Genomic DNA, 27,313 nt, shown 5'->3' on the forward strand with positions numbered 1-27,313 from the left:
GTTCTGTAGACCACACTTCTTGGCCACCATGCAGCCCATATTCAGAAATTTGGGCATTTGTTTAGCCCCCTCAGCCTGCCACACCCCAAACAAAACACCCATCGGGTCTGGGTCAATAACAGTGTCACTGATTTCACATAGTGTCTCCAGGATCTTGCCCCAGAATTCCGCTAACCTCGGGCACTCCCAGAACATGTGTAAATGATCAGCGCCCTCCGTACCACAGCGGGGGCAGGGTTGCAGGGTGGTTTGAGCAAACCTGGAGATCCTGTGCGGGGTATAATACAGTCTGTTTAGCAATTTGTATTGTATGGTTTGGTAGCGAAAGTTGAGAGAGACTCTGTTAGTGTGTGAGCACATTTTCCCCCATAAGTGGTCAGTGAGTTCCACGTCTAGCTCGGTCGCCCATTCATCACAGGCCCTGGAGGGTCGGGGCACCCATCAGCAAAAGCTGAAGAGACCACCCCAAGGGCGCCACCCGAGTTAGCAATATAGGCAATCCCTGGGGAGTCCGGGGGTTCGTTAGGAAAACCAGGCCAAGCAGTTCGAAAGGCGGGCCGGAGTCTATAGAATTGCAGAAATTCCAATGCTGAACCTGAATGGCCCGGTCCCCATGTCTGTGGAGTTATAAACTGCCCATCCGGATAGAAGTCCGTTAGAGCGAGGTACCCCAGGGCCTCCCAGTGTCGCGCCAGTGCTGTGTCATGTGTGGGTTCCAGCCCGGGAAATCTCCAGGCGGGGAGCCAATTGTGGTACGGCTGCTGTTCGGCACCAGCCTTGAATATTCTACCCCAAGCATGCACAGTGGTTCCGACCGGGTCGATGTACGAGTCCAGTACGTACTGCAGGTGTAGTATTATTGACATTACGTTAGTGCCTGCTGTCGCAAGAATTTCCAGCTTAACATGGGGGCGAGGAGGGGGCCCAGGATACCAATAGAAAGCGAATTGCGCTTGTGCCGCAAGCCAGTACCGTAGCAGGTCAGGGGCGGTAAACCCCCTCTATCGTAGAGGAGTGTCATGTCAGACCATTTTTTGCGCACAGCACCAGAATGCCATAAGAACTGTGCGCACAATTTGTGCAGTCTTGTAAAGTATTTCTTCCCTGGCCAGATGGGCACACTACTGAATATGTACAAAAGCTTGGGGAGCAGTACCATCTTGATAAGTGAGAGTCTCCCAGCAAGTGACAGTGGAAGGGAGCGCCATCGCATAATTTTGGCCTCAGCCTGATGTGCCATAGCCAGGTAGTTGTCTGCTAGCAATGTGTCTTTGGTCAGGGACATTTGGACCCCCAGGTACTTAATCCCATCGGGCGACCAGCGGAGTGGATATTCAGTGGCAGGTTGTTGGGTGGAACTAGTGAGGGGAAAGAGCTCAGATTTGGTGTAGTTGATGGTGAATCTGGAGTGTGTACCTATGCGAGTGATGTTGCATAAAATTGGATCCAGGTGGATAGCGGGGTCTCTGATGAACAATGACACATCATCCGAATACAGCGAAATAATCTCGGGAGTGTCTTTCAACCGTATCACCCTGCGTGAGTGGCGCGCCCTGATGTGGTCAGCCATTGGCTCTATCGCTAGGGCGAAGAGGATCGGGGAGAACGGGCAGCCCTGTCGGGTGTCTCTGAAGAATGGGATCAGGCCCGACGTCAGGGAGTTGACTCGAACTCTAGACACTGGAGAAGTATATAGTAACTTAATATATCTGATAATGTTAGGCCCAACGCCCACAGTCTCCAGTACCAGCCACATGTATTTCCAGGACACCATATCGAAAGCCTTCTGGGCGTCAAGTGTGATCGCAATTGCATTCGCGCCCTGATCAAACCGCACCATGACATTGAGCAGCCTTCTGATGTTGTGGGAAGTGGATCTCCCGGGTACAAATCCTGATTGGTCGTCATGGACCATGTATGTCATAACTGGGAGGAAGCGGTTAGCTATTACTTTGGCGACGATTTTAGTGTCCAGATTCATTAGCGAGAGGGGCCTGTAGGATCCACACTCATCGCTGGGGTTACCGGGTTTGAGTAGCACCGTTCTGATGGCTTCGCGTAGTGTTGGGGGAAGGGTCGCTAGCCGGAGCGACTCGTCCCATACCGCGAGTAGTTTAGGGGCCAGTATGGCTACGTGTTCCTGGTGGAATTCTGCCGTGAGCCCGTCAGGGCCCGGCGCCTTACCCTTGGGGACACTGGATATGGCCTCGACTATTTCATCTGCTAGGATTGGGAAATCTAGTTGGTCTCTGGTTGCGGGGGAGATACAAGTGTGAGTATCTGCTCAAGGGGATCCCTCATATGGGATTCACTATGTTCGGGGGTTGGGAGTATAGTTCCGTGTAGAAGTCCGTAAAGACTTCCAAGATCTGCTGGTTGGACCACTGTACTGCACCCCGGCCATCATTGACACAAGTAATCTGAGTCTGGCCCCACTCTCCTCTAGTCAGAGCAGCCAGTGTTTTGCCAGGTCTATCACCCTCTCCATACTTCCGCGCAGCTTGTGGACGGCTAAAGTTTTGGACTTCCCTTGTGGCATGATCATTAAATGATTGAAGTTCTTCGCTAATTAGGGAGAGGGCAGCAGGGTCAACTGATGTTGGTGTGCCCGCTCTAGTTCGCGTAGTCTGGCTTTGGAGCAGCTGAGGGCTGCTCTTATTGTCTTGAGCACTCCTGCTTCCCTAGATATGGACATTCCCCTGATAAAAGCTTTGAAGGCGTCACATCGGACTCCCATGCTAGTGGACTGGGGTGTGTTATGCTGGATGTCAGCAAGGATGTCTGCCTTAAACACTATATCCTGCAGGGCGGCAGAGTTGAATCGCCATGTGTTAATGGTAGGGGCAGGTGCTCCCAGTTCCAGGGATAGCATGATTGGGGCATGGTCCGACAAAGTGCGAGCAAGTATTTGTGCTTCCACCACCCTGCCCAGCATTCTGATTGACAACAGGAACATGTCAAGTCTGAAGAAACTGTCATGCACTGAGGAGTTATGGGTATATTCCCGTGTTTGCGGATGTAGTGTCCTCCATACATCTCGGATGTCGAGCGTTGCGCTGTGTGCCAGCAGTCTACGTGCTGCACCAGACAGTAGTCTGGGAACTGTACCTGTTCTGTCCAACGCAGTGTCCAATGTGAAATTCATATCCCCTCCCCAGATGATCTGCACCCCACATAGCCCAGCAATATATATGCCACCTGGTCCACAAAATCGGGGGAGTCTGCATTAGGACCATAAGTGTTCACCAAGAGATATTCTCTATTAGCAATTGCGCAGTGTAAAATAATATATCTACCCTCCGCGTCAATGTAGCTCTTGTGAAGTACAAATTTGAGTGATTTGTGAATCATTGTCAACACCCCTCTGGCCCAAGTGGAATATGAGATAGAATACCTGTTGGGTTCCCAAGATGGCGCCATACACTTTGTCAGAGGGCCCTTAGAGTGTGTTTCCTGCAAGAGTAATATTTTGCATCCATGTCTATTAGCGTAGGCCATGATTTTACAGGCCTTAGTATAATTACTCAAGCCAACCACGGGGGCCGCTGCTCTGCGGGCACCCCGATGCCATGTGATCTGCCAGTCTGCCTCTGCCTTTTCCAATATCACTTCTCAACCCAGTCACACCCCCCTCCCCCATCACCCCTTCCTGGTAGGTAGTGTACCCGCCTCCCCCCTCCCTACAGAACCAGAACTCCCCATGAATCAGGGATTTGCGATCGAGACCCAACATGGGTCTGCCTCGCTAATGGCCCAACCACGGCCAACACCCAACATTAATCTAACAAGAGTGAACATTGCAATCGCAGTGGGGTGCGCTTTTGCCGTGTGGTGGACATCTAAACAAATGCAAAAAGACACAAATTATCAAGCGGTGCGTTAGGCAATGGAACGCATAGTAATCATGTTTTCCCACACCACCAGGGGCGCGGTAAGACAGGCTTGGTCAGGGGGTAGAACAACCAAATCATGAGTGGTCAGAACCCAGGTACATGAGAGCAATTGGTTAAGCCTCAAGAGCAAGTATGGGCCAGTGTCAAAAGGTAGGCAGCGTATGGTGAGGAACAGTTAATGGCCTGTGTTTGGCCGCCTCCCAGGTGTGACTGTCACGAGTGACAAATACGTATGCATAGTTGAACCAATAAGTTGTTGTTACCATCAGCACATTGGAAAACAAGCAGTGGTGACCAGATTACATAAACTCTAGGTAGCTGGAGTTCAATCATTGACCACGGGGTCTCCAATTGGATTGTGAAGGCGGTATCTGGGACTCTATAAACTTCACTGCTTCCTCCAGGACGGTGAAAAAGTACAGTTTTTCCTTGAAGGTGATCTTAAACCGGGCCGGGAACGGAATTGCTTAAGGGACGTTGGCTCACGTAACAGTTTCTTGACACCTAGGAACTGACGCCTCTCCTGTTGCACCCCAAAAGAGAAGTCAGGGAATATACGGATGGTGTGTGAGTCGAGGCGCAGGTCGCCTTTCTCGCATGACAGGCGAAGGATAAGGTCCCTATCTCTGTAGTTGAGAATTCTAGCGATGATGGGCCTGGGGAAGTCACCTGGTTTGGGGCGCGGTGATAAGGCCCTGTGAGCCCATTCAACTGTGAAGTATGGGGACAAGGTAGGATCACCCAGTAGATCTTTAAGTAAGTTCTCGACTGCCACTTCCATGCGCCCCTTAAGGGCATTTTCAGGGACCCCAATAATGCGTGGGTTGTTCCTGCGCGAGCGGGACTCAAGGTCATCACACTTCGCCTTCACAATTTTCATATCTCGGGTCAGAGTGGCCACCGTGTCCTGCAGAGTGTGCAGCCCGTCCTCATTTGCCCCAATTCTATTTTCTGCCTCGGTGATCTGAGTCCCAGCTTGATCAACCCGTGATTTGAGGGATGCAACGTTGGCGTTGATATCGTCCAGCTTCTCATGGAAAGGGGCAAAATTCTTGGCCATTGATTCCATCATTGCGGTGAGGTTGGTGGTCAGTACACTGAAGGGAGACTCGGGTTCTGGCTCCTCCTGGGCGGATGTCGCAGACCCCGGTTCCGCTTGCGGGGTAGCCTTTGCAAACTTGTCCATGGCGCCCACCTAATTGGTCCCTCTGGATCAGTTAGACATTACAAGTGTGGTGGGGGGTGCCAGGGTGCCCAAGCAGACCAGGTCTGACATGGCGTAAAGAGCAGGGGTGTAGCACCAAGTTATAGTGCCCAGTGGCCGCAGGACTCTATAGTAGAGAGGAAATAGAGGTAGCCAGTGGCACAGTGGCTGTATTCGGGGTTTAAGTGATGGTGAGGCTGCAATGTGGACACAATGGGGTCAGTAGTTCATACAGCCCTCCAGCATTAGGGTTACCAGGGCAATGAAGAGATACGTTGTTGCACTGCCAGGGCGATGATAGGCGTAGTGGCAGGGGTGTGGTGCCTGCCAGGCCAGCAACACAGTGTTAAAGAGGCGGTGCTACTGTGGGCCCCCTAGCTGACAAATGAAAAAGTAGATGGGATCCACAGTCCTGCAAACACAATCAGGCTTCAGTTGTCATTGGGCCCTAGGGCCAGATATAGCAGGGCCGTAGGCAGGGGGAGTGGTGTGGTGCCCACCAGGCTGATGTGCAGTAGCCAAGATACAGTGTGGTTGTGGGCAGTCCTGGGGAAGATTGGATGGACTATGTGGGGCCCGCGGCCCTGCAGACCCAATCAGGCCTCAGTCATTGTTGGGGCCCAGGGGTCAGGTGTGTCAGGACCCGCAGCCCAGTCCAGTTGGTGTGGCTGCGCGGCGCCTCTGCCGCTCCGGGAAAGGCACCCATGTGGTAGCAGCAGCGTGTGGGTGGCCAATGTGGGAGAGTCCAATAGGGGTCAGTCCCCCTCCCCAGCTCCTCACCTTCCCTGCGAGCACAGGCTTCAGCCCTCGGTGTATGCCGCTGGATCCTGTGGCTACTGCAGAGTGTGGGCGCCGTCAGCGTCCAAGAAGTGAGGGATCAGCACAGTTCCAGGCCGCCAGGCACGTCAGTCCCAAAGGTGGTCCTCCGCCAGTAATCGCCCGCCCTCACATGGGTGGCAGGGCCGGGCCACAGCGCCCTAGGGCAGGGAGGGGGGCCACCACGAGCACCAGACCAGGCGCAGCCTCAGCCCACAGGTGCAGTGCAGCCAGTTGGCGAGGACGCCGTGGCACTCGGGGGGAGGACACGATCACAGCCGCCCAGTCGCATGCAGGGACCGAGTGTCAGGGGCAGGCAGGCACAGTCCAAGTGCGCCACTGATGAACGGCGCAGTCTCCCACGGAGGTGGCTCCCAGCCAGGCCTCCGGCAGCGCCGGGATCCGCCCTCACGACCAGGTCCCAGACACCAACAAGGCACAACGGGTCCCCCAGAGCTCGATTTTAGCTGGAATCAGGTCGGAACAGGCAGCAGAGTGTCAGCAGCAATCTGGGTTGATTCAGGACGATGGGAACAGCACAGTCCGCCGATGTGGCCGGATTTGTGTCCACACTCCACGGAGCTCCGGAGCTAGGCAGCCATTTTCAGGCTGCTCAACAGCACCCACCCCTAGGTTGAACATTTTCAAGTTGAAAGCTAATACCAGGCACACAGGTTACTCGCCCGAGATCATAAATGCCAGTTCTCCACTGGAACAAAACAGCCCCTCTCTACACAGCACATGTTTTTGGAAGTCATTCATACTTCAGGGAGCAATTGTGGTTAGCATAGTACACTGATGTGCACAGAAATGTACTTTTTGTTGTGTCAATGGCCCCAGATGTCCCTTGAACCTAAGTGTCTGTATGTCATTGCCTATTCATCTACTATGCTTCCGATGCATTCACTTGATTTATACCGAAAAATGGAAACACAGTCTGACAGAGACTTGTTTCATGGTGTGAAAGTAACCCACATTCTAAAGAGTGCTGTCTCAAATTACAAAAAAATATGCCGAGCAAAGGTTTTGCTCTTTGCTTTCCATGCATATTGTGTGTCATTCTATGTTGAAGCTATGTGGATGATGTTCAGTTTAAACCGAATTGCATCGCCCTATTAAACTATGTGATCGGTTGCATGCTGACAGCAGCGTTGTGGTCACCTTTTACACAGTTACTCATGTTCCTGTGAGCTGAAATCTCAAACGTTACTGTAGACGTGATGCATTCTGCTATGTTTATTTTTACAATGAAGGCATCCTTTATATTGGAAACTGTTTGGAATTCTTTGTTTATTTTGGCTATTAGGTGGCGCTGATGTGCCACCTATTAGCCAAAACTACTGCATTCGAGTACAGTGGCACATGAGGAGGGACGCAAAGCTTGTAGGTGTAGTTTGACTATTTACCCACCCATTAACTGCTCATGGCCGTGCTAATATCTTTGGACATCCCCATCCACTTTCTGCCCCTCCCTGCCCTAAACACATCCTCCAATTTTTGTTTTAGCTTGCTTTATGAAGCCTTACCATCAAACTGTGTGCTTGAGGTGTCTGCTAACGTTTTTTTTCAATGCAGTCTTCCAGTCTTCTGAGAGTTATTGACTTAATTGAAGCTGTAAAGGCACTACTGGTGTAATCAAAATGTCTTAAACAGGTCTGCCTCAGCCACTCGATATATGCACAGTAGTCATGTCCTTAATCGAAATCCTGTTAAAAACAAACATTGGCAAAGCGATTATATGCCCAGGTACTCATGCCATTTTGCAGCTGCTTCCTACAATGGCCAGTTAATACCACTATGGCAGTGCCTGGCAGATATTTTTGCCCATGCTCACACACAAGCCAACACTGTTGGCATTGTTAATACTTGTTTTTACTTAATATGCCTGCTAAGCATGTTTCTACCTTCCGAGTTTAGTCACTCCAAATCGTTTACAGCTTAAGGTGGACCAGCCTTTCAAAGTCAGAGGACCAGTCTACAGCATATGCCCACGCACCCCCACAATTCTGGGTGAGCTCTGTGTGCTGAAAGATTGAATGAAGGGCAGGGTGTGAGGCCAGTCTGATCTTGCACACAAAGTTCTGCATTTGACTCCAGACAGAAGAGGAATCCTTCCAAATGAGGTCCTTTGGTGACTCCTAGAAATGAAGTGAAGAGGGCGGGTAGTTCATTCTCTTACTGCAGCCTAATTCCAACGGCCAGAGACCGCGGAGCCGTTTGATTTGAGCTCAGGGTCCCTTTCATCCACTGATCATGTAAGTAGAGTCCAGCCTGGCAGAGTATGGCGAATCACTGTCGCCGGTCCTCACCATCTTATCCTGGCAAACTTTGCACTGCAAAATTGCTAACCCTGCTTCCCTGCAATAGGACATGCTCAGGTAGCTCCATCTCGAAGTGTTCCTACCGGAGGTTGCAAGTCCTCTTCCGCACCCAATGCACGCACAGTGGAGGCAGGGTCATGCCCACCTTACCTTTGTCCCGCCCCCCACCTCCACCCCCACCAGCTTCCTAAAACCGTCATTCCCCTTTCAACAGACTGGAGGACAACAAATACGCCATCATCACGTTTGGCAAACCGGTATCACCATCATGGTACTGCACAAGCATATTGAGGTGAGGGCCTCATTACGAGTTCAGCGGTAACCCGCCGGTGCAACCTCCTAACCCCATTCTGCTGGCTGATAACCCAGTGCCACTAAAACAGTCCCGGCGGCACGGGATATCAGGTGGCGGGAAGTGGCGACATGGAAGCAGCGTCGCTGTTGCTGGCGGTGCCGGTGCTTCCATAAAAACCATGCGTGCAGGGGCTAGTGCCCCCAGCAGACCTGCCAGGAGCAATAGCACCTGCAGGCATTATCTGGCGGTCCACCAGACTCAGAGTGAGGCGAAAGTGCACAGGTTCCCTATTTGGGTTTCACCCCATTCTCTCGTGAGAGGGGGATCTCTGGAAAGGAAGTGTAAGTCTCTTGAAGAATAATGGAAATACGCTATTTATTCATAATGGGGCAATATGTTATACTGGCTGCGTGTGCATACCGGCGCATGGTAGGAACTGTATTATGTGCATTCTCTGTGATTCTGTAAACTTGCAGTGCTTGGCATTGTAAGGGCATGAATAGAACATGCCTAGGCATTTGGAAAACTATATTATCTGTTCATTCAGAACCTTAGTAATAGACATTTTGAAAATGCAGGCAATGCATTTTTGCGATTGTATTATGGAAAAGGAAATGCAGGATTTTTTAGCATTATTAAAAAGTCATTTCGAGTTTGCCGGTCCGGAAATAAGGGTCCCGGTAGCAACTTACTGGCACCCTTTCCGGACTGGCAAACTACAGCTCTGCCTGCCAGGGCCATTGCGCCTGGCAGGGCGGACCTTCTGGGCACAACGGCCCTGGAAAGCAGAGTTTTCACGGAAGCACCAGCACCCGGATCCTCATACCGCTGACAGGCGATATGACAAAGACCTAGCTCTCATTAACAAAATCTACCTCATCATTCAGGCCTGGATGGCCACGCATTGCCTATGCCTGAATGATGAGAAGACTGAGTTACTCCTCCTAGCCACACCTGCCAACCAGAAAAAAAATCAGTAATCAATACCTATCCTTTAACATTAATGGGAACGACATTAAGATGGATAACGAGGTCAACACTCTAGGTTTTTACCTAGACTCCTCTCTGAATCTGTGTAAACAGATCAGTGCTAGATCGTCAGCTACAGCATACACCTGCAAGCTTATCCACGCGTGCAAACCCTTCTTTTCTACTAAAAGCTGCATCGCGCTGGCCAGGGCATTAGCATTGTCTAAAATTGACTACTGCAATATATTACAACTAGGTGCCAGCAAAAACATAACTAACAAATTACAGATCTTGCAGAATAATGCACTCAGAACTGCCCTGGGTATCTCAACACATTTCTGGGATCAGACAAGAATACAACTGGCTCTCAATCAATGAGAGAATACAACTAAAACAGCTTGCTTAACCTACAAATGCCCATATAACTCAGCCCCTCCCTACCTTATTAAATGATTTTCTAAGAATAACACCACCCGGCAAACCAGATCTACCAACTCTGGCTGCCCAGGTACAAATTTAAAAAAGCAGGAGCAGCAGCTTCCCTGTAATGGCTGCTCAACTTTGGAACTCACTACCTACCTCCTTAAGAGCTGATCAGTCTTTCTATAAATTCAGGAAAGAAACCAAACTCTGGCTCATCTCCAAAGACTTACCAGAGTAGGCACCCTCTTCCAGGTTCACTCACTGCAGTCCTGCACCTTGTATCTACACTTCATACCCATGAAACTACCGTTTGACTATGTAAATTCTTAGCAATTCTGTATACTATTGAATATTATTGTAGATTCCTTTTGAGTAAATTTAATATTTTTGTAATTCTCACTTTTCTAGATTCTCAGTAACTCTGAATTGTTTATTATTGTATTTTATTGTACATTCCCTTCTGTGCAAATCTGATATTTTTGTATCTCTCACTAATGTAGTGCCATCTCTGTAACCAAGAAACTGCATATGCTTGTAAACGGCTAGTTACCCCTGGGTTGGGAGCACATTATAAATAAATAAACAAACAGTGTGTGTAGGCCCACATTACCGAATTCCTCTGACTGCAAGCAGACGTCCAAGGCCAAATGATAATGATATGCTATTATATAGCACTTACGCTTAAGTGCTTTATATAGAACAAATATACATACAACATCACCCAACCTGTGTTGGTACTCATTTATCAACCTCAGAAAGATGAAAGGCTGAGTTGGCCTTGCCGGGTATCGAATATGCAACCTGTAGATCACACACAGATCGCAGCAGTGAGCGCTGAACCACTGGGCTATTTTACCGGCTATATCTATCTTACCGGCTATGGTAACATTAGCAATTACATGTCTGAATGTTCTCAAAGTCAGAAAGCAAATTACACTCTGTAGTGGATACCATTAAACTGGTAACAGAGATGTAACAGCAGACCAGCTCATCTGCAGGTCTGGTGCAAAGTTGGCCACTTGGCAAGCCTGCCTGAATCTACTTTTCAGTCCTCAGAGGTTGGCCAAATACATACAATTGGGATGGTTCACAACTGTGTATTAAAGTATTTAGAGTTGGGAAAGCAGCGCACTCACACGGCATCCCGTACTCTGGGCACGTGTTACCTCATACAAGCAAACAAACACCCTGGACGGCATGCCAGGGAGGTAGGAAAGATAGACACATTACAATAAAACATTAATTGTGGCACAATGAAATCAAGGGACCCTTTATGTGCTATGGTCAAACATTTCTACACTGTTCACATGCTATTAGGCGCAAGGATTTTGTCCCGTGACCAAGGACACAGAGATGGAATGTCTTGTGATGATCGCAACCGAGGCAACGGCAGAAAGAAACATGCTATTGCTGAAAAGCAAAATACATAGTCCGAAATAATTGCTCATTCTACTCTAAATGCTTTTTGGACGTTTTTGTCTGCATTGTGAATTTGAGGAGTTTAAGTCTAACTCAGTGACTCACCCCGTGAAGTGTGCCTGAAATAAACCTTTAATGAAACAAATTATGGAGCACAGTTGCTGCATCCGCTTAATGTTATATTGGTTGGGTGTGTGGCAAGTTTCTTAAATTAACATCACAAAGATCAACAGTTTGGTGGTTTGCTGATTTATTTGTGCACTTGTTACAAAGGTTCCTCAAAAAAGTAATGGTACATTGCACTGATAGATCACTCACAAGTGATGGGTTCCTGTGATACATTCCTCAATTCCTCAATTACTCTACACGTGCCTCAATTCCTCAATTCCTCTACATGTGTTTCACTACTGAGCTAAAGTGGCTAATCAGAAGGAAAGCAAAATCAATTATCTACATCAATATGTTTCCATTATGTTGGCTCTGACATACATTCACATAATTGGTCAAGACTTATGGTGTATCTAGAATTAAGTGAACATTTTAAATAAATTTGAATAATAATGTTAGTACCACCGCTGTAGCATAGGTTATGCGGCTCAAAAATAATGGAGTCAAGCCTCCATATTGCAAAGATAACCCCCTCAATGAGGGCTGTTGTCAGGGGGCAAAATCCTTCGTGTAGGATGGATGGCCCTATTTGAAAAAAAAGATATGGGGAAATTCGGGGACCTTATAGTTACAGGCGTGTTGTAAATGCTTAAGGAAAGTACAAAGGTACAGATGCAGGTTCTAAAGCAGGGATCCCCAACCTTTTGTGCGCAATGAGCAAAATTGGCCTTTCAAATAAAATGGTGAGCAACATCAATTTTTTGACGGAACATATTGGCGCAGAGTTGGCAGTTAAATGATTGCAACACAAATTAGAAATTAGAACATTGGGGCTCATTGCGAGTTTGGTGGCATCTCAACGGTACTGCTACCGCCACTTTGTCTGGTGGTATCACTGCCGGATTCCAAGTGGTGGTTTGGTGGTGTTTGTCCCCACTGATGGAGTCCATAGGACTCCATGGTGGATTCCGGTAGTATTCGATTGATAGAAACATAGTGTGGCATAATTTCCATTTTATTGGGGTTTGTGACAAATCTGTGGATGTTGCCTCTTCTCCCCGAGGGGGAAGACCATTCCCATGGGGCAGGAGGGTGCATCTCCAGTACAATAGTTCCCTTGAGGTTGGTGATATGATTGGTTATTTATACCATGCTTAATACCCAGAGGTTTCTAAGCATGGATCCGGGGATCGAACCTGTGTTGCTCCAAGTCGTCTTTCTTTCAAGGCGAGCACGTTGACCCTGAGCTATCCTCCCGAGACACAGGGAGATGATCACATGGTAGAAGAAAGCCCTCATGGGAAATAGGAGGACTCACCCTTGAGAAAGCGGTATCCCTGCCAATCACAAGCCCCTATCCCCCCTTCCTATAACCCTAAGAGCAACCCCTTTCATAATAGGCTCATGAGTTATAGTCGCCCTGCCATTTCCCTAGAACGTACTGGGACTATGAAGAGCACAACTGACCCAAGGGAGATCAAGGGCAAAAATACTGAGACGAGGAAGAGTGGGGAAGAAATGAAAGATATACTATTTACAACCACTGAGACAAAGAAAATGCATGGAGGAATGTAGAGCGCCCCACAGAACCAACATGAGTATTCTAGACAATTTAGAATAAGTACTGGGACGAAGAGGAGGCACAGAGGCAGTAAGAGTGCTCCTAAGAACCACAATGAGCAGTCTAGTTGTTGCTGGCTGCTCATTGGTCAATGTAGAGTAGAAAAAGAAGAGAGACTAAGGAAGAAGTTGTCTAGTCCTTCATGGAGGAGCTGGAGGAGCCAGCACAGAGCAGGAAGGTGCAAAAAACACACTAGGATGCCAAGAGGAGATCTGGAAGGACCAGGGCCACTCCAGAGTGGAAGGACCAGAAGGCGAGCTGGCAGAGAGAAGTTCCCGGTGTTCCTGAAGATTGGGAAGTGCGTGAAGGGAAGACTGCGCTGCCCATAGAAAGATTGCACTGCAGTGTTCCCGGGCAGACCAGAGTGCAGTACAAGGCTCCATAGAGGTAGGGGGAGTGCTCAGGCTGGCTGGTGGGAAACTAAGAAGGTGCAGTCAGCGTCTTCATAGTCACAGGACCTGGCAGGCACGTGAACCAGGTCTGTCCCGCAACAAGAGAATCTTAAGGGTGTGGGACCCACCAAACGAAAGCAACGCAAGTCCTTCTCCTTGTGGCGGTACTTGGGAAGAAAGGGCTACAAGTACCTGCACAAAAAGAACAGGTATCTGTGACCCACTACACGAGAACCACACAAGTCCTCTTCCTCATGGTGGTACTTGGGGGAAGAGGGCTCCCTGTTCCTCACCATAAAGAGGGGTCTGGTACCCAATCCCATCAGAAGAAGGGAAACCACAGAGCAATTTACTAATGACCATACTTGACAGGGAAGTGAACCAAGCTGGCCCAAGCCGAGAGAGAGAGAAGCCGAGATCTGGGGCCTACAAGAGAAGGACCCATGGGAAGGGAGTCAGACCCAGGGGAAGGGAGTCATTGCCCATGGTTGTGTTGCAAGAAGTAGAGAATTGCAAGAGAAGGAACCAGGACAAGGGAGTCATTGCCCCTGGTTGTTGCAAAGTTTGTCTAACAGAGAAACATCTAAGAACTTTATGGAACTTAACTTTATGGAACTTTGTTTACATTTATGAAGTTTGGGTTTGGAACCTTTGTTATTTGGATCTCTTTGATTGGATCTACAACCTATTCTTCTGAATTAAGAAGACCTTTTGTTTTTTATAGTTTAGTGTGAGAGTTGGAAATAGGTGTTAGACCTATGACAGTGGACTATTTACTTTAGACAAAAACATCCTGACAGTTTCCTTAGTTTTGGTTGAGGTAGGCAAACCCCTTTAAGCTTTAGGGAAAGGCAGAGGTTTCCCCAACCCCCCACCCTTTTATTTTAATTAAAGTGTATGCCAATGAACATGAGCCCACTGTGTCTGAGTCCTACTTCCACGCCCTTACAGGTCACTAATGGTTTGTTAAGTTGTATCCAACGGTGATACGCAGATATCTCATAATCTGTCCGATATACAACATCATACATTGTTTTCCACCACAGATAAAGGTGAAAAGCAGGGATGTCAGTTGGCCCCGAATTATTCCTTTTGGATGTTGATTCTAGTACTTCTCTTAGGAGAGTTAATCCACCCTCTCTGAAGGGTGCATTTGATAGTCAGCTTCCTTATTCAGAAGACACAGCTATTACTATAGTTTTAATTTAAATATGATAAAAACAAAAACGGTGGTGTACATGAAAAGGGTGAAACCTTGTAGCAATTTTTTAAATGAATGTAGAGATGAGGAGGCAGTCTCATTTTTATTTGAGCCCACTCTTCGCAAAGAGCGGTGTTTGCGGCAGTCATTTTAAGAAGCCAGCTGAAAAGGCTTCATTAAGGATTAGAGGGCTTTTTACATTGTTATTTCAAGTTTGAGGCATTCTGATTGGAGACGTGCCTGGAGCTATATAAGGCAAACGTCTGTTCCATGATTTTTATGGCAGCGAAATCTAAGGTGGTTCAAACTGTCATGGCCGGGAGGAGTTGCAAAATAAATTCCTGTGCCAAATAGTAGGCATCCCTGCAGATACACCTGGTAGCGTTTTATGAGCTGTTTTGGGGGGTGATCAATTTGAAAGTGTTGGGCCAGTTAAGATTGTTTGCCTATGTTTTAAAAGCACATCTGCGATTTTCTGCTAATCATAAAGTGAATTTCAGTGCAAGTGCGATTGTATCCTTCCCTGGTAAAGAAAGTTACTTGAGGTTATGGGCGGTTGTAAGGCACTGTCCATTTGGATAGGGATGGGATATACCTAAATTTGGCACATTTAGTCACCTCAAAATAGCTCTAAAAGCAATAGCTTGTCCGTTGGAAAAAGAGGCAGATGTCCAAAACATACCAAAGCTGCCCTATTTAGCCTAATATACAGACTTGCATACAGGTATAAGAATACAAGGAGAAATCTGTGAAATAAGATCACCAGAAGGCAGGAGGCTGGATAAATGTACCCATTCCTCGATAAATTAAGGTGTGCAGGAGGAATCACAAAATGTGCTTGGAAAATAGGAGTCAAAGATTTGGTTCATTTTTGTTAATTTGTCATTGTTTCTCTGTTTTGCATAAGCGTGAAGTGCATGGGAGCTATGTTTTATTTGATTAATTTTAATGATCAGGCTTTTATATATAGCATGTTTGAATATGTTAAAGTTGCCTTGTTATTTTGTGCTTTTTCTGTTTGAGTTATATGAAAAATATGATGTATGTTTTTAAATATTGCTAACTTAATGGAGAAATACGTTAAGTACTGCAGGTCATTACATGGTAGGATTTAAAGAACACTTCATTGGGGCTTTGGAGGTTACCTCCTAAGAATTATTTGTGAATGTTATGGCAAATGGTGCGTTTTAAATCTCCAGTGGCTGTTACATTGGTGAACAAGTGGTTAGGAATAAAACACATACCTTTCTTTTCTCTTTTCTCTGCCGAAAAGGGATTTTACACAACACTTGGTGGCAAACAATGGTCAAAACTTTGAGCATTTAATGACCAGTTCATAGAGGGGTGTGCTGGTGTTAACGAAGTATTCCGATTAATTAATTGGCTTGTTAGTATAAACATAGTAACAGTATCTTAATTGGATTTGAATATAGGGCAAATTATTATGAAAAATGTGCCATGCATTTAGCTTATCTGCCAATTAACCATGTGTCAGATGGGCAGAGTATCAAACAATGACCTTTTTTCCACTGGGACACTATGTAATAATACATATAGGTGACACCAAAAGTAATATTGCAGGTAACTATGCATGGTGGCATCAAACACAAACTACACTTCTACAAAAAGCAGTGCATGCACATTATTTAATAAAGGAACATTGGGTATGCATGCCACCTATTTGTCCATTATGTTCCTGTTAGCTGTACCAAGGAACAGAATATTACTATTTTCGCCAGGACACAAATAGGTTTCCATTATTTTACTCATTAATACATTTGTCATCTGAGCAAAGTAACTGAAGATGAGAGGGTTTTAACAATGACACTACTATAACAAGTGAGGACATTTGCTGAAAATTAATTTGCATGGTGGCAACAAACACAATTCTTGCATGCATAACAATAAACAGCCGGAACCATAGCAGGCTCATTGGCCAACATTATAGCACAGTGCTGGACTCTGTCCTGGCTACAGTGCTACTGAGATCTCAGTCCTTCAGTACCTCCTTCTAGGCCTCCACACCATGGCCACAAGCAACAATTTAGCGTGCAGCGAGCAACAGGTTGCTCCTGAGCTACATGTTGGGGATCCCTGTTCTAAGGTGTGAGGCCAGTAGTGCAGTAGCACTTCATTGCTTGTGAGAAAAAAAAAAACAGAAAAGGGAAAAATATTGTTCAAAAGGTAACTCACCATTGAGTGTTGCTGGACTGAAATTGATAATTCAGTCCCTCCTCGGTTCTAGAAAGCCCATCCTGTGGGATTTGCCGTTCTAAAGATGGCCGCCGTGTTAAAGAGACACGCGTGACCTCATTGTGCATCAAGCTGCATGTTTGCGACAGTAACACCCACAATAAGTATAGACTTGTTCTCCATAGGTTTGCAATATGCCTGCAGTTGTCTAATTGTTTAAACCTTTAATGAGTCTAGCAATTATTGTATAGAATTCCAGAAAGACAAATTATTTGTTGTTCCTATTCTTTCTTATTTAGGGTCACTGCTCAAAGTGTTACACTTGTGGAACCCCCTGTTTTTTTTTAAAGAGGCCTGAACAAGAAAGCCACCCACTCCAGGAACAAAGTGTCACATGTCGCTGGCCACAGCCCGGGAGCTTCCATTTAAAAAACATTGTTTAGAGGTAGCAAGGGAGACCATAGGGGTTGCTGATGCGACCCTTGGTGTGCCGCAAATGACGCCCCCGAATAATAGCAAATAGGTGCTTCATTTTATACTGGCATTGTTGCCTTTAAATCCTAGTGAGAGTTGGTTAATGTTGCATGAATGTGCATATATTCCTTGGAGAACCCCTTACATGTCACCGCACCAGTGCAGGTTAAACTAAGTTACATTACTCGTGTGCTATTAGCACAACATTAATTGTGTGAACATGATCACTGTGGGGTTGGGGTGTACAATGCCACTTTGCCTAGATCTGCAGAGGTCCTACACCGATCCAGCCTGGCTAGATTTGAAACCCAGGGCTAGGAATGTAGAGAGGGCCTTTTCCGGAAGTCATCAGCTTGGCCTGATCATGGGAGGTTGAGTAGCATGCAGTTGGCACAGTTAAGCAGGGGTGGACTGGGAACCAAAAGCAGCCCTGGAAATAATGTTCTAAGTGGCCCCATATTACAAATGTTCAGGAAGCCCAACCCTTTCCCTATGAGAAAATGTGGAAACAAATAGGTTCCCACAATAAAAAGGTCCAGAGTGCAGGGGCCTACCGGGAAATCTCTGGAGTGCCCAATAGGCCAATCCACTCCTGCAGTTAGGTACTCTTCCCTCCAAGGCCATTGGAGGGCACGAACCGGACCACCACCCTCTCAACAGGCTTGGATCTGGGAGTAGAGTGCCGCAGTTGGCGAGATGGCTGATAACTACCGCATTAATCACGGATTTCGGGCTGCATTTGATTTATTGGAAACGTTCCTTTTATAAATGTGTTTTTCACGTGGGAAACAACCCATGTAGAGTTTGAGCCATGGCAATCATTTACCGACCTATTAGCCATGGGATTGTCTAAAGCCAAGTTAGATTTAAAAGTCAGCCGTTCGGGAAAGGCGTTAGCATGCAATTGCCCTCTCCCACTCTTTGGGCCACATTGGCAGACACCTCGAGGCAGTCCTTTTCACTGTGCCCTCATTTCACCACTGCAAAACATGCCTCTGGCCTAATGCAGGCATTCCACACTGACCACAGTGAAGGGCGCCCTGTTTCTCATGGTTGGGAGATGGGAGATGTGTACGCAGTAGCTACATTTATATGAAGTTCTCCTAGGAGAACAAAACTAGCGCTTGGTGCAGGTAATAAAGAGAAAAAACGGAATGCCTTTGAATTCTGAATGCCTAGAAGTGGCACCTGCGTAGTAAAAAAAGGATCTTTTCATGATTTGGCTGGGTATGGTTTGTATATGTTTGTTGTGTCTGAAACCTGTGGCTCTTCAGATGTTTTGGACTACTTCTCCCATGATCCCTTACCATTGACTATGCTGGCTAGATCTGATAGGATTTGTAGTCCAAAAAATCTGGAGAGCCAAAGGTTGCTGCATTATTGTAATGAATGCATTCTAACTATTTTTGATCGTCTTTACTCTGCGTAGAATATGACTTCACGTGAATCGAACACACGAAACGCAATTTTACGAATCTGCCCCTTGTTCGCAGGGTGATGCTAGAAGGACACAGGAATGCCTTATGTGGATCGACAAAACCGGATCTGTGGCTTTCTGGACATTGAGGAGAATGAGCAGTGTGGCAGGTTCCTGCGCAGATACTTCATCCTGGACACCAAGGCCAACTTCCTCTTGTGGTATATGGACAACCCCCAGGTGAGAAGGGCAGACACGCTGAAGAATGGGACGGGGGCTGGCTGGTCCAGGCCGGTTGTATTTTTAGTAAAAGTCCCATGAGTCTGTTCAACACTCTTCTTTCTGTGCTGTACAAACTCAGTGAGGCTCAAGGTACAGGTCGGTTGCGAAATCTCATTAGTCCCCAATACCACAATGCCACAGCTTCGCCGTTCCCAAAGTGCACAGAACATGCTTCTTAGGCCCTGCACCGGTGTCGATTTATTGACATATTTACTGGCACTACCTTAATTGAAAGTCCCATGGGCGTGGGGGTATTCATCAATTTATAAGCTAGCACATTTAATCGCCTATTATGGTGGAAAACACTGACTTCCCTTCATAAAGAATATTTTAATGCGACTGATTTTTTCAAAAACAGTATATCTTTTAAGAAAAGACAAATACAAAATTACCATTACACATCAGAAAAACAAACAAAATATAAGTTACTAATAGTGGAAAACAAGTTAATTGTGCAGTATTTTAGTTACACTTAACAACATATTTCAGCTCCTGTTGGCATTAAGTCAATTATATACTCGAAATATATACATTAACTACTCGAAACACACAAGCACGCACATACCCTTGTGTTCCTGTTCTAGTTGTTGCAGCAAGTTAATGTGCATACATTTCTATATTATTGAATTGAATTGTTTATTTATATAGCGCCTATACATAATGTGGTTCAAAGCGCTTTAAAAATACATTTTTCAACGATCTACTAGTTTAGGCATAAGGGATGTCACAGTTTTCAAACCCGTGCCTTCCTGAGGGGTCACTATTCTATATATCAACCCGTGTATGTGTATTTTGGCCTAGATGGAGGCACCGTGGGTCCACAGCGTGGTATTTCTTTTTGGCCCAATATTAGATAGCTGTTTGTTTTTAATCTCACGTTGATTTTGTACCCCCGCCCCATTTTTTTTTGACCTAATCACATAGGCCCTGATTCACAGAACGTTTTCCAATGGGGGTTTTGCCATTATAAAACGCTTCTGTGAATTCGGCCCATATTGTTTACATTGCACAAATGTCCTTAGATAGCCCAGTGAATTTAGAGTTATGTGTACTGCTGGGTGCATGACTATCTGTCATTCCCAATTCGATTACTGTTCAGACGTGTTAAGAAACACCTTCCTTGTAAATGTCTGTTTCTAACCTAACTGAACCAGAACGTATAATAGATGTTTTGCTTTTTTGTTTTAAGTTCTCATATTTCCTTAGGGAGGGGCCAGCCACAGCTCACCAAAGCTTCTCATCTAGGGTGTTTTGTATGCAAGTAGGGCTTTTTAATCATTACGCTTGTTTTTTTCTTCATTTTACCAAATGGTATTATTCAAAGTTATCTACATATCACATCATTATTCGTTAAATTGTTATAATCATTTATCTTGTTCTTAGTGCTCCAAATGTTATAAATATGTAGGAAACGGTGCCTAATAGGTTACTGCAACATTCCCCCTGCATACATCCTGCAATGGTTAGTTGATTATTACTGGTCCTCTCTAAAACATTCATCCAGCTATTCAATTTCAGGTGTATGGGCTTAATCCAGTCTTCACTCATCTGGCAGTTGGCCAATGTAATCATAAACATATTCTGTCATCGTATCCTCTAGGAAAGGATTGGACCTTTAATTGAACGCTGATCAGATTCAAACCTCCAGCCCTTTGGTTCATGATAGAAATCAGTGTTATCTATTTAATTGTATTTTTATGTTTTTATTTGTTTGTTTCTATATATACAGGAGGAGCAATTCTCTTTTGATCACAAAAGAACATACCATTGATAAGAAATTAGATTTGATGGGAAGCAGTGAGATTCTTAAAATGGGGTGAGTTTGAGGGACATTCTGACCAGATTGAGGAAGGGAGTAGATAGAATAATCACCGCAAACAATACATAAGTGGACATACATAGATTAAAGACAATGGGCCTCATTACGAGTCACCCGGTATGGAAATAACGGTGGCGTTAAACCCCCGCCACCATTTTTTCCATACTGGGTGATCTCGAGTCCTGCAGGCGGAGTCTGACCTGGCAGGTTTAACCCCGCCTGCTTGCAGGCAGACGTGGAAACATCGGCACCATCATGAGTGGGTGCCAGTGTTTCCAAGGTCCCCATTCCCATTGAGTCCTATCGGACTCAATGGGAATGGGGATTTACCAAATTCCGCCTCCAGAATTCCCGGGTCACCAGGGTTGTAATGCCCCAGTAATTCCGGGAATCACTGAGGCGGAATGGTAATACGAGTCCGCCGGTAACTGAGACGGAAAAACCGGCAGGTTACCGTCGGACTCGTAATGAGGCCCCATGATCATTGGACATTTTTAAGTGCAGGTAGGCAGTACGACCAGCTGTGCTCGGGATTTGACCGTGATGCGTGAAGTGCTAAAGTGGAGGCAGAAGAAGTGAGGGGCAGAGGCAGGTTAGAGGCGAGGGAATACTGTTAGCTAGCAGGCAGATCAGAGGTAGGCTAAGAGGGTAACAGGGAGGTGATGAGGTAGGCTTCTCCAGCATGGGGTCTGGCATGGATTCACATGCTCATGAATATTCCCCGTCGTCAGGCTGGGAATCCTCGGTAAAGAAAAAACCAGTATCAGTTTCGTTTCTGATCTGTCTTTCGTAGTAATAACCAATCACTGGTCTCTGCGTCATACTGACCACAGCCAATGACTGCCCTCTACCTAAGCACCGCCTCTGGCAGCCATCTTCAGATTTTTACCGCACGTTCATGTGTTGGGATCCTCGTGCTATTGCTCTCGAGCGTTAGTGCTATTTTTCGCGCTTTTTCACAAAAAACTTCAATTCTTTCGGTCAAAAGAGCCTCAAGCTCCACCGATCCTACATCCGATCAACGGGGACCCGTGTCGGATTCGTCTGTGCCCCTCAAGGGTGAAGATTTCGTCGAGCTACACTTCGGAGGACTCCAGAAGCTTCTCAGGCCCGGTCTCGGAGATGGCCCAGGAGAAGGGAAGCTCGACGCCCGGAAAGCTGTTCAGGGTCTGCCCTGGATGCCAGCTGCAGAACGTCTTTAAGGAAGACGAACACTCTTTCTGCCTTTACTGCCTTCATGAGGACAAAACGCACGTGGAGAAGGACTGTGCGTTTTGCGGCAACATGTCGGAACGGACCATGAAGGACCGTCATCAACGTCTCGCCAACTGGCTGGAGGGTAAGAGCCCGTCTGGCGAGAAGAAGAAGAAATCCGAGCGGTCTTCTAAGACCTTTGAGGGCGCCCCGGCGACGGGGGCCCAACATAAGGCCAAGCACCGCGAGTCCGCTGGCACCGGGAGCGCCGAACGGTCGGGCTCTACGGGCGCCAGGCAGGGCGCACCCTCCCCGGCACCATCAACCACGAGCCAACGCTCTGGGTCGGGTAAGAGGAAGGCCGAGCACCCGGCGAAGCTCCTGGAGAGGCCCCGGTCGAGCTCTAAGGCAGAGGAGGAGCGTGGCAGTGCCCCCTCCCTCAAGGATAAGGCGGTGAGCGCACCTAAGGTGGTGAAGGCCTTGATCCATCCGACCAAGCCCTCTATCGAAACGGTCGCGGCGGCCCTGGCTCAGCCTGTGGAGGCTGCGCCAGTGGTGGCGACCTCAGGGCCCAGAATCTCCCTGCCTCCTCGGAGGGAGTCTTCTTTTGTGCCCATCGATAGGACCCCCGTGAAACCCTCCGTGGGGAAGAAGAAGGGGGGGCAGGGCGTCGTCGTAGATTCGGCCTCAACCTCAGAAGAGGAGCTGATCGAGGTCTTAAGCCACGGCCTAGGCGTGGAACAAGGCCAGCCCGTCGGAATGGACCCCGACGCGGGTGACGACGACGACATCGTCGAGGATACCGACGGGGCCCCTGCTCGCCCGTCGGATTCCCCTCTGCCAGCGCCGCGAGACAACTCGGCGGCCATTTTGTTGGCCATACAGTCCTTATGCACCGAGATAAGGACGAGGCTACCGTTACCGACGGAGGAACCTCTCCCGTCGGGGGATCCAGAACCGGGACCTTCTGGTGTTCCCCCTACCAAGAAAAGAAGGATCCATCCTCCACCTCCTTTTCAACCGTCGCGCCCCGTCCAGCCCTCCTCCCCGTCCACCCGAGGGGATGATACGGGGACTGACACGGCAGCGACGGGTACGGACGACGAGGCATACGACGAGGATTTTCCGTCGTCGCCCCCCACCAGGGCTTCTCCGCCCGACGAGATCGGATCTTTCCACTCCATGATCTCCAGGGCTTCCGAGCTTTTCCAACTCTGCCCTGAGGAGAAGAAAAAGGAAGGCTTCCTTTATCAGCGGCGCGAGGCCAAGAGGAAGACGGTCCTCGCAGTGCCTCTGTTGGACGACATTTGGGATGAGGGCCTTTCCCTCCTCAAGAACCCTTCCACTACGCCAGCTAGAAGAGACCGGTACGAGAAAAAGTACCGGGTCCCGGACACGGCCCCCCTATGCCTCCGGGCGCAGCCTACCCCGGACTCCGTCGTCTCCGCGGCAGCCAGGAAGAAAGCGGGGGGGGGTGCGGCCTCCACATCGACTTCCCCGCCGGACGGCGAGGGAAAGAAATTGGATGCTATGGGACGTAGAGTCATCTCGTCGGCAGCGACGACGATTAAAGCGGCCAACGCCTTGGCTATCGTGGCCCGCTACGACAGGGAGCTCTGGTACAAGATAGCTCCCCTGCTGGATTTTCTGCCAGACGACAAGAGGGCGGAGGCCCTTGAGATCCTCCAGGAAGGTGAAGTGGCTTCTGACCACTCCATCACCGTGGCGACGGACATCGCCGACACTGGGTTCCGCCAGCTGGGCAACGGCGTTTGCCTTCGACGTCGTGGATGGCTCAAAGCTACGGACTTTCGGCAGGACGTCCAGACCAGAGTCCTGGACATGCCCTTCGACGGGAACAACCTGTTTGGGAAGACAGTGGACGATTCCCTTCAGGCCATCAAGGCGGATACTGAGACGGCCCGGGCCCTTGGAGTCCTGCAGCAACGACGGACGCCCTTTCGGAGCGGCGGAGGCAAGGGCGCCTCCAAAGGTTCCGGCGGCGGTTTCGCTTCCTACCGTCAAGCGGCCCGCTCGTCGTCGCAAGAGGCCTACAGAGGACGAGGCAAGTCTAGCGGACCCCGCCGTCGTCGCCAAGGAGGTCAAGGCGGCAAGGCCGCGTCCAAGCAGGATTGAACCGGCCGTGGGGTCGGGCCCCCACCGAAGCACCCCGGTGGGAGGCCGGCTGGCGGGCTTCGTCAGCGTGTGGGAGTCCATCTCCACCGACCGTTGGGTGCTGGACGCCCTGGCCCGGGGCCACGCGCTCGAGTTTCAAAGAAGGTGCCCGCGCGTCCCCCCCGTGGCCAGGAAAGAACTTCACGTCCCTCAACTTCTCCTGGAGGTAAAGGCGATGCTCAGAAAGGGCGCCATCGAACTCGTCCCAAAGAGGCTTCGGGGCTCCGGAGTCTACTCACGATACTTCCTCGTGAAGAAGAAGACGGGAGGATGGCGCCCCATCCTGGACCTGCGACGGCTGAACAAGTTCATCAAGGCGCAGAAGTTCCGGATGGTCACCCTCCAGCACGTCCTGGGTCAACTGGAGGAAGGAGACTTCCTATCGTCGTTGGATTTGGAGGATGCCTACTTCCACATTCCCATCCTAAAGGGGCACCGAAAATTCCTCAGGTTCGTGGTCCAAGGGCGTCATTACCAGTTCAAAGCCCTTCCCTTCGGACTACGGTCGGCACCCAGGGTATTCACCAAGTGCCTCGAACCGGTGGCGGCGCAGCTGCGCCGCGAGGGGATTCACGTCTACCCCTACCTGGACGACTGGCTCATCCGCGCCAAGACGAAGGAGCTCGCCGTGGTCCACACGGCAAGCACCGTCCAACTCCTCACGGACCTGGGATTCTCCGTGAACTACGCCAAATCCCACCTGGTGCCCGCGCAAGTCGCACTGTTTCTGGGAGCGAGGCTCGACACAGTGTCCCTTCTGGCCTCCCCGTCGGAGGAGAGGACCAGGACCATCTTGGGCAAGGTGCAACGGATGTTGGTGGCCGACGCGGCCAAAGTGAGATCCATCAAGTCCCTCTTTGGGATGATGTCTTCCTGCATCTACCTCATTCCCATGTGCAGGCTCCGGATGCGCCCGTTGCAAGAATTCCTGGATGCGCGCTGGATCCAGACGACGGGCAGCTTCGAGGAAAGGATCAAGCTCGACGAGAGTTTCCGACGAGCGATACAGTGGTGGGGCACCCGCGCGCATCTGACGGCGGGCATGGACTTCCAGACCCCAGCCCACCAGGAGACTGTGACCACGGATGCCTCCCTGGGAGGGTGGGGAGCGCACACCGAAAATCTGCACGCGAGGGGACTCTGGCTCCCGACGGAGAAGTCCCTGCATATCAACGTCCTGGAGCTCCGTGCAGTGTTTTGGGCCCTCAGGTCCTTCCTTCCGTCCCTCAAGGGCAAGGTGGTGAGGATCTTCACCGACAACACCACCACCATGTTTTACATCAGGAAACAGGGCGGAACCAGGTCCCCAGCGCTGTCCAAGGAGGCGCAGGACCTGTGGCATTGGGCCGTCGCCCAAGGGATTTTTCTGGTGCCGTTTCATCTGGCAGGGATAAAAAACACCATCGCCGACTCACTCAGCAGGGAGCTGCGCTCGTGCCACGAGTGGGAACTACGGCAGGATCTGGTGGATCGCCTCTTCCGACGGTGGGGCACACCCCAGATCGACCTGTTCGCGATGGCGACGAACACCAAGTGCCGGAGGTTCGCCAGCAGGTTTCCCCAGACGAGGAGCATGGGCGATGCTTTCTCGTTCCCCTGGGAGGGCCTGTTCCTCTACGCGTTCCCTCCCTTGCCTCTGCTAATCCGGCTCGTCAACCAGCTCAAGAGGTCACGGTGCAGGATGATCCTCGTCGCACCTGCGTGGCCGAGGCAGATATGGTTCCCGGACCTTCTGGACTTGTCAGCGTCCCCGCCGATCAAGCTGCCGGCGGACGCGGATCTACTCTCCAGGGAAGGAGGCGCCATCCTCCACCACGACCCGAAGTCGCTGAACTTGCAGGCCTGGCTCCTGCAGCGCTAGAGTTTGGAGGATACGACATACCGGCCGATTGCAGAGAGGTTCTTGCAAAGGCCAGGGCGTCCTCGACTCTTAAATGCTACGGACACAAATGGAAGAGGTTCTCTGTCTGGTGCCACGCACAGAAGATTAACCCTCTACGGATTACGGCTCCCCAAGTACTGCCGTACCTGCTGACGCTGGCCAAAGCTGGTTTGGCACACGCGTCCATCAAGATTCATCTTGCTGCGATCTCCCGATACACCAGAACCACGGGGCGGACGTCCTTGTGGTCTCATCGTCTGGTGAAAGAGTTCATGAAGGGACTGTTCAGATCGTTCCCGCCGGTGAAGGCTCCGGCCCCGGCGTGGGAGCTCAACGTGGTGCTGACCAAGCTCATGGGACCTCCGTTCGAGCCTCTGCACTCGGCCCCGTTGAAGTTTCTATCGTGGAAAACAGCTTTTCTTGTGGCCATCACCTCCGCACGACGAGTGGGAGAGATCCAGGCCCTTTCCTGCAAGGCCCCGTACTTGACTTTCCACGACACGAGGGTAGTGCTCAGGACGCACCCCTCCTTCATGCCCAAGGTACCGTCGGACTTCCATCTCAACGAACCCTTGGTGTTACCTGTGTTCTTCCCGTCGCCTTCGTCGCCGGCTGAGAGGACTTTGCACTCGCTGGATGTAGCTAGAGCGCTGAAGTTCTACGTGGACCGCACGAAGGGGTTTCGGAAGACGTCACAACTCTTTGTGAACTTTGGACCTGTCAATCAGGGGAAGGCTCTCTCGAAGGCTTCCATCTCCAGATGGCTCTCCGGCTGTATCATGTACTGTCACCGGTTGACAAACCGACCGCTGCCTGGCCGTCCGAGAGCCCATTCCACCAGAGCGATCGCAGCTACCACGGCGTTCCTATCTGGTGTGCCCCTGCTGGACATATGCAGGGCTGCTACGTGGAGGTCGACGCACACCTTCACGAAATTCTACTGCGTCGACCGGGATTCCAGGGAGGAGTCCAGGGTCGGCCAAGCAGTGCTGCGCAACCTGTTCGCCTGAGGTGAGCCTGGTGAGGAGGTAAGATGCTTAATGTTGAGTTGATGTGATGCTTAATGTTGAGCCTTTGCCACCTCCCGTGGTTGTGCATGTGTGTACTGCTATGTATTCTTTATTCATGAGCATGTGAATCCATGCCAGACCCCATGCTGGAGAAGGAACAAGTTACTTACCTGTAACTGTTGTTCTCCAGCATGGGTCTGGCATG

General features: G+C 49.3%; 1 protein-coding gene across 3 annotated transcripts in view; it reads left to right on the forward strand.

The window, feature by feature from the left end:
* The window catches only part of PLEKHA2 (pleckstrin homology domain containing A2), a 1,084,343-nt gene that overhangs the window by 378,123 nt on the left and 678,907 nt on the right, over positions 1-27,313 (forward strand). For 2 of the 3 annotated variants that reach the window (XM_069617914.1, XM_069617915.1), the window contains one exon: positions 18,823-18,986. In XM_069617914.1, coding sequence (XP_069474015.1) covers positions 18,846-18,986 — 141 coding nt within the window. In that variant the 5' untranslated portion in view covers positions 18,823-18,845. The remainder of the gene's footprint in view (positions 1-18,822; positions 18,987-27,313) is intronic. The other variant, XM_069617916.1, reaches the window with a different exon arrangement.

Source organism: Ambystoma mexicanum, chromosome 10 (assembly GCF_040938575.1).
Source record: "Ambystoma mexicanum isolate Mex_15411 chromosome 10, UKY_AmexF1_1, whole genome shotgun sequence".
NCBI classification, from domain to species: Eukaryota; Metazoa; Chordata; class Amphibia; order Caudata; family Ambystomatidae; genus Ambystoma; species Ambystoma mexicanum.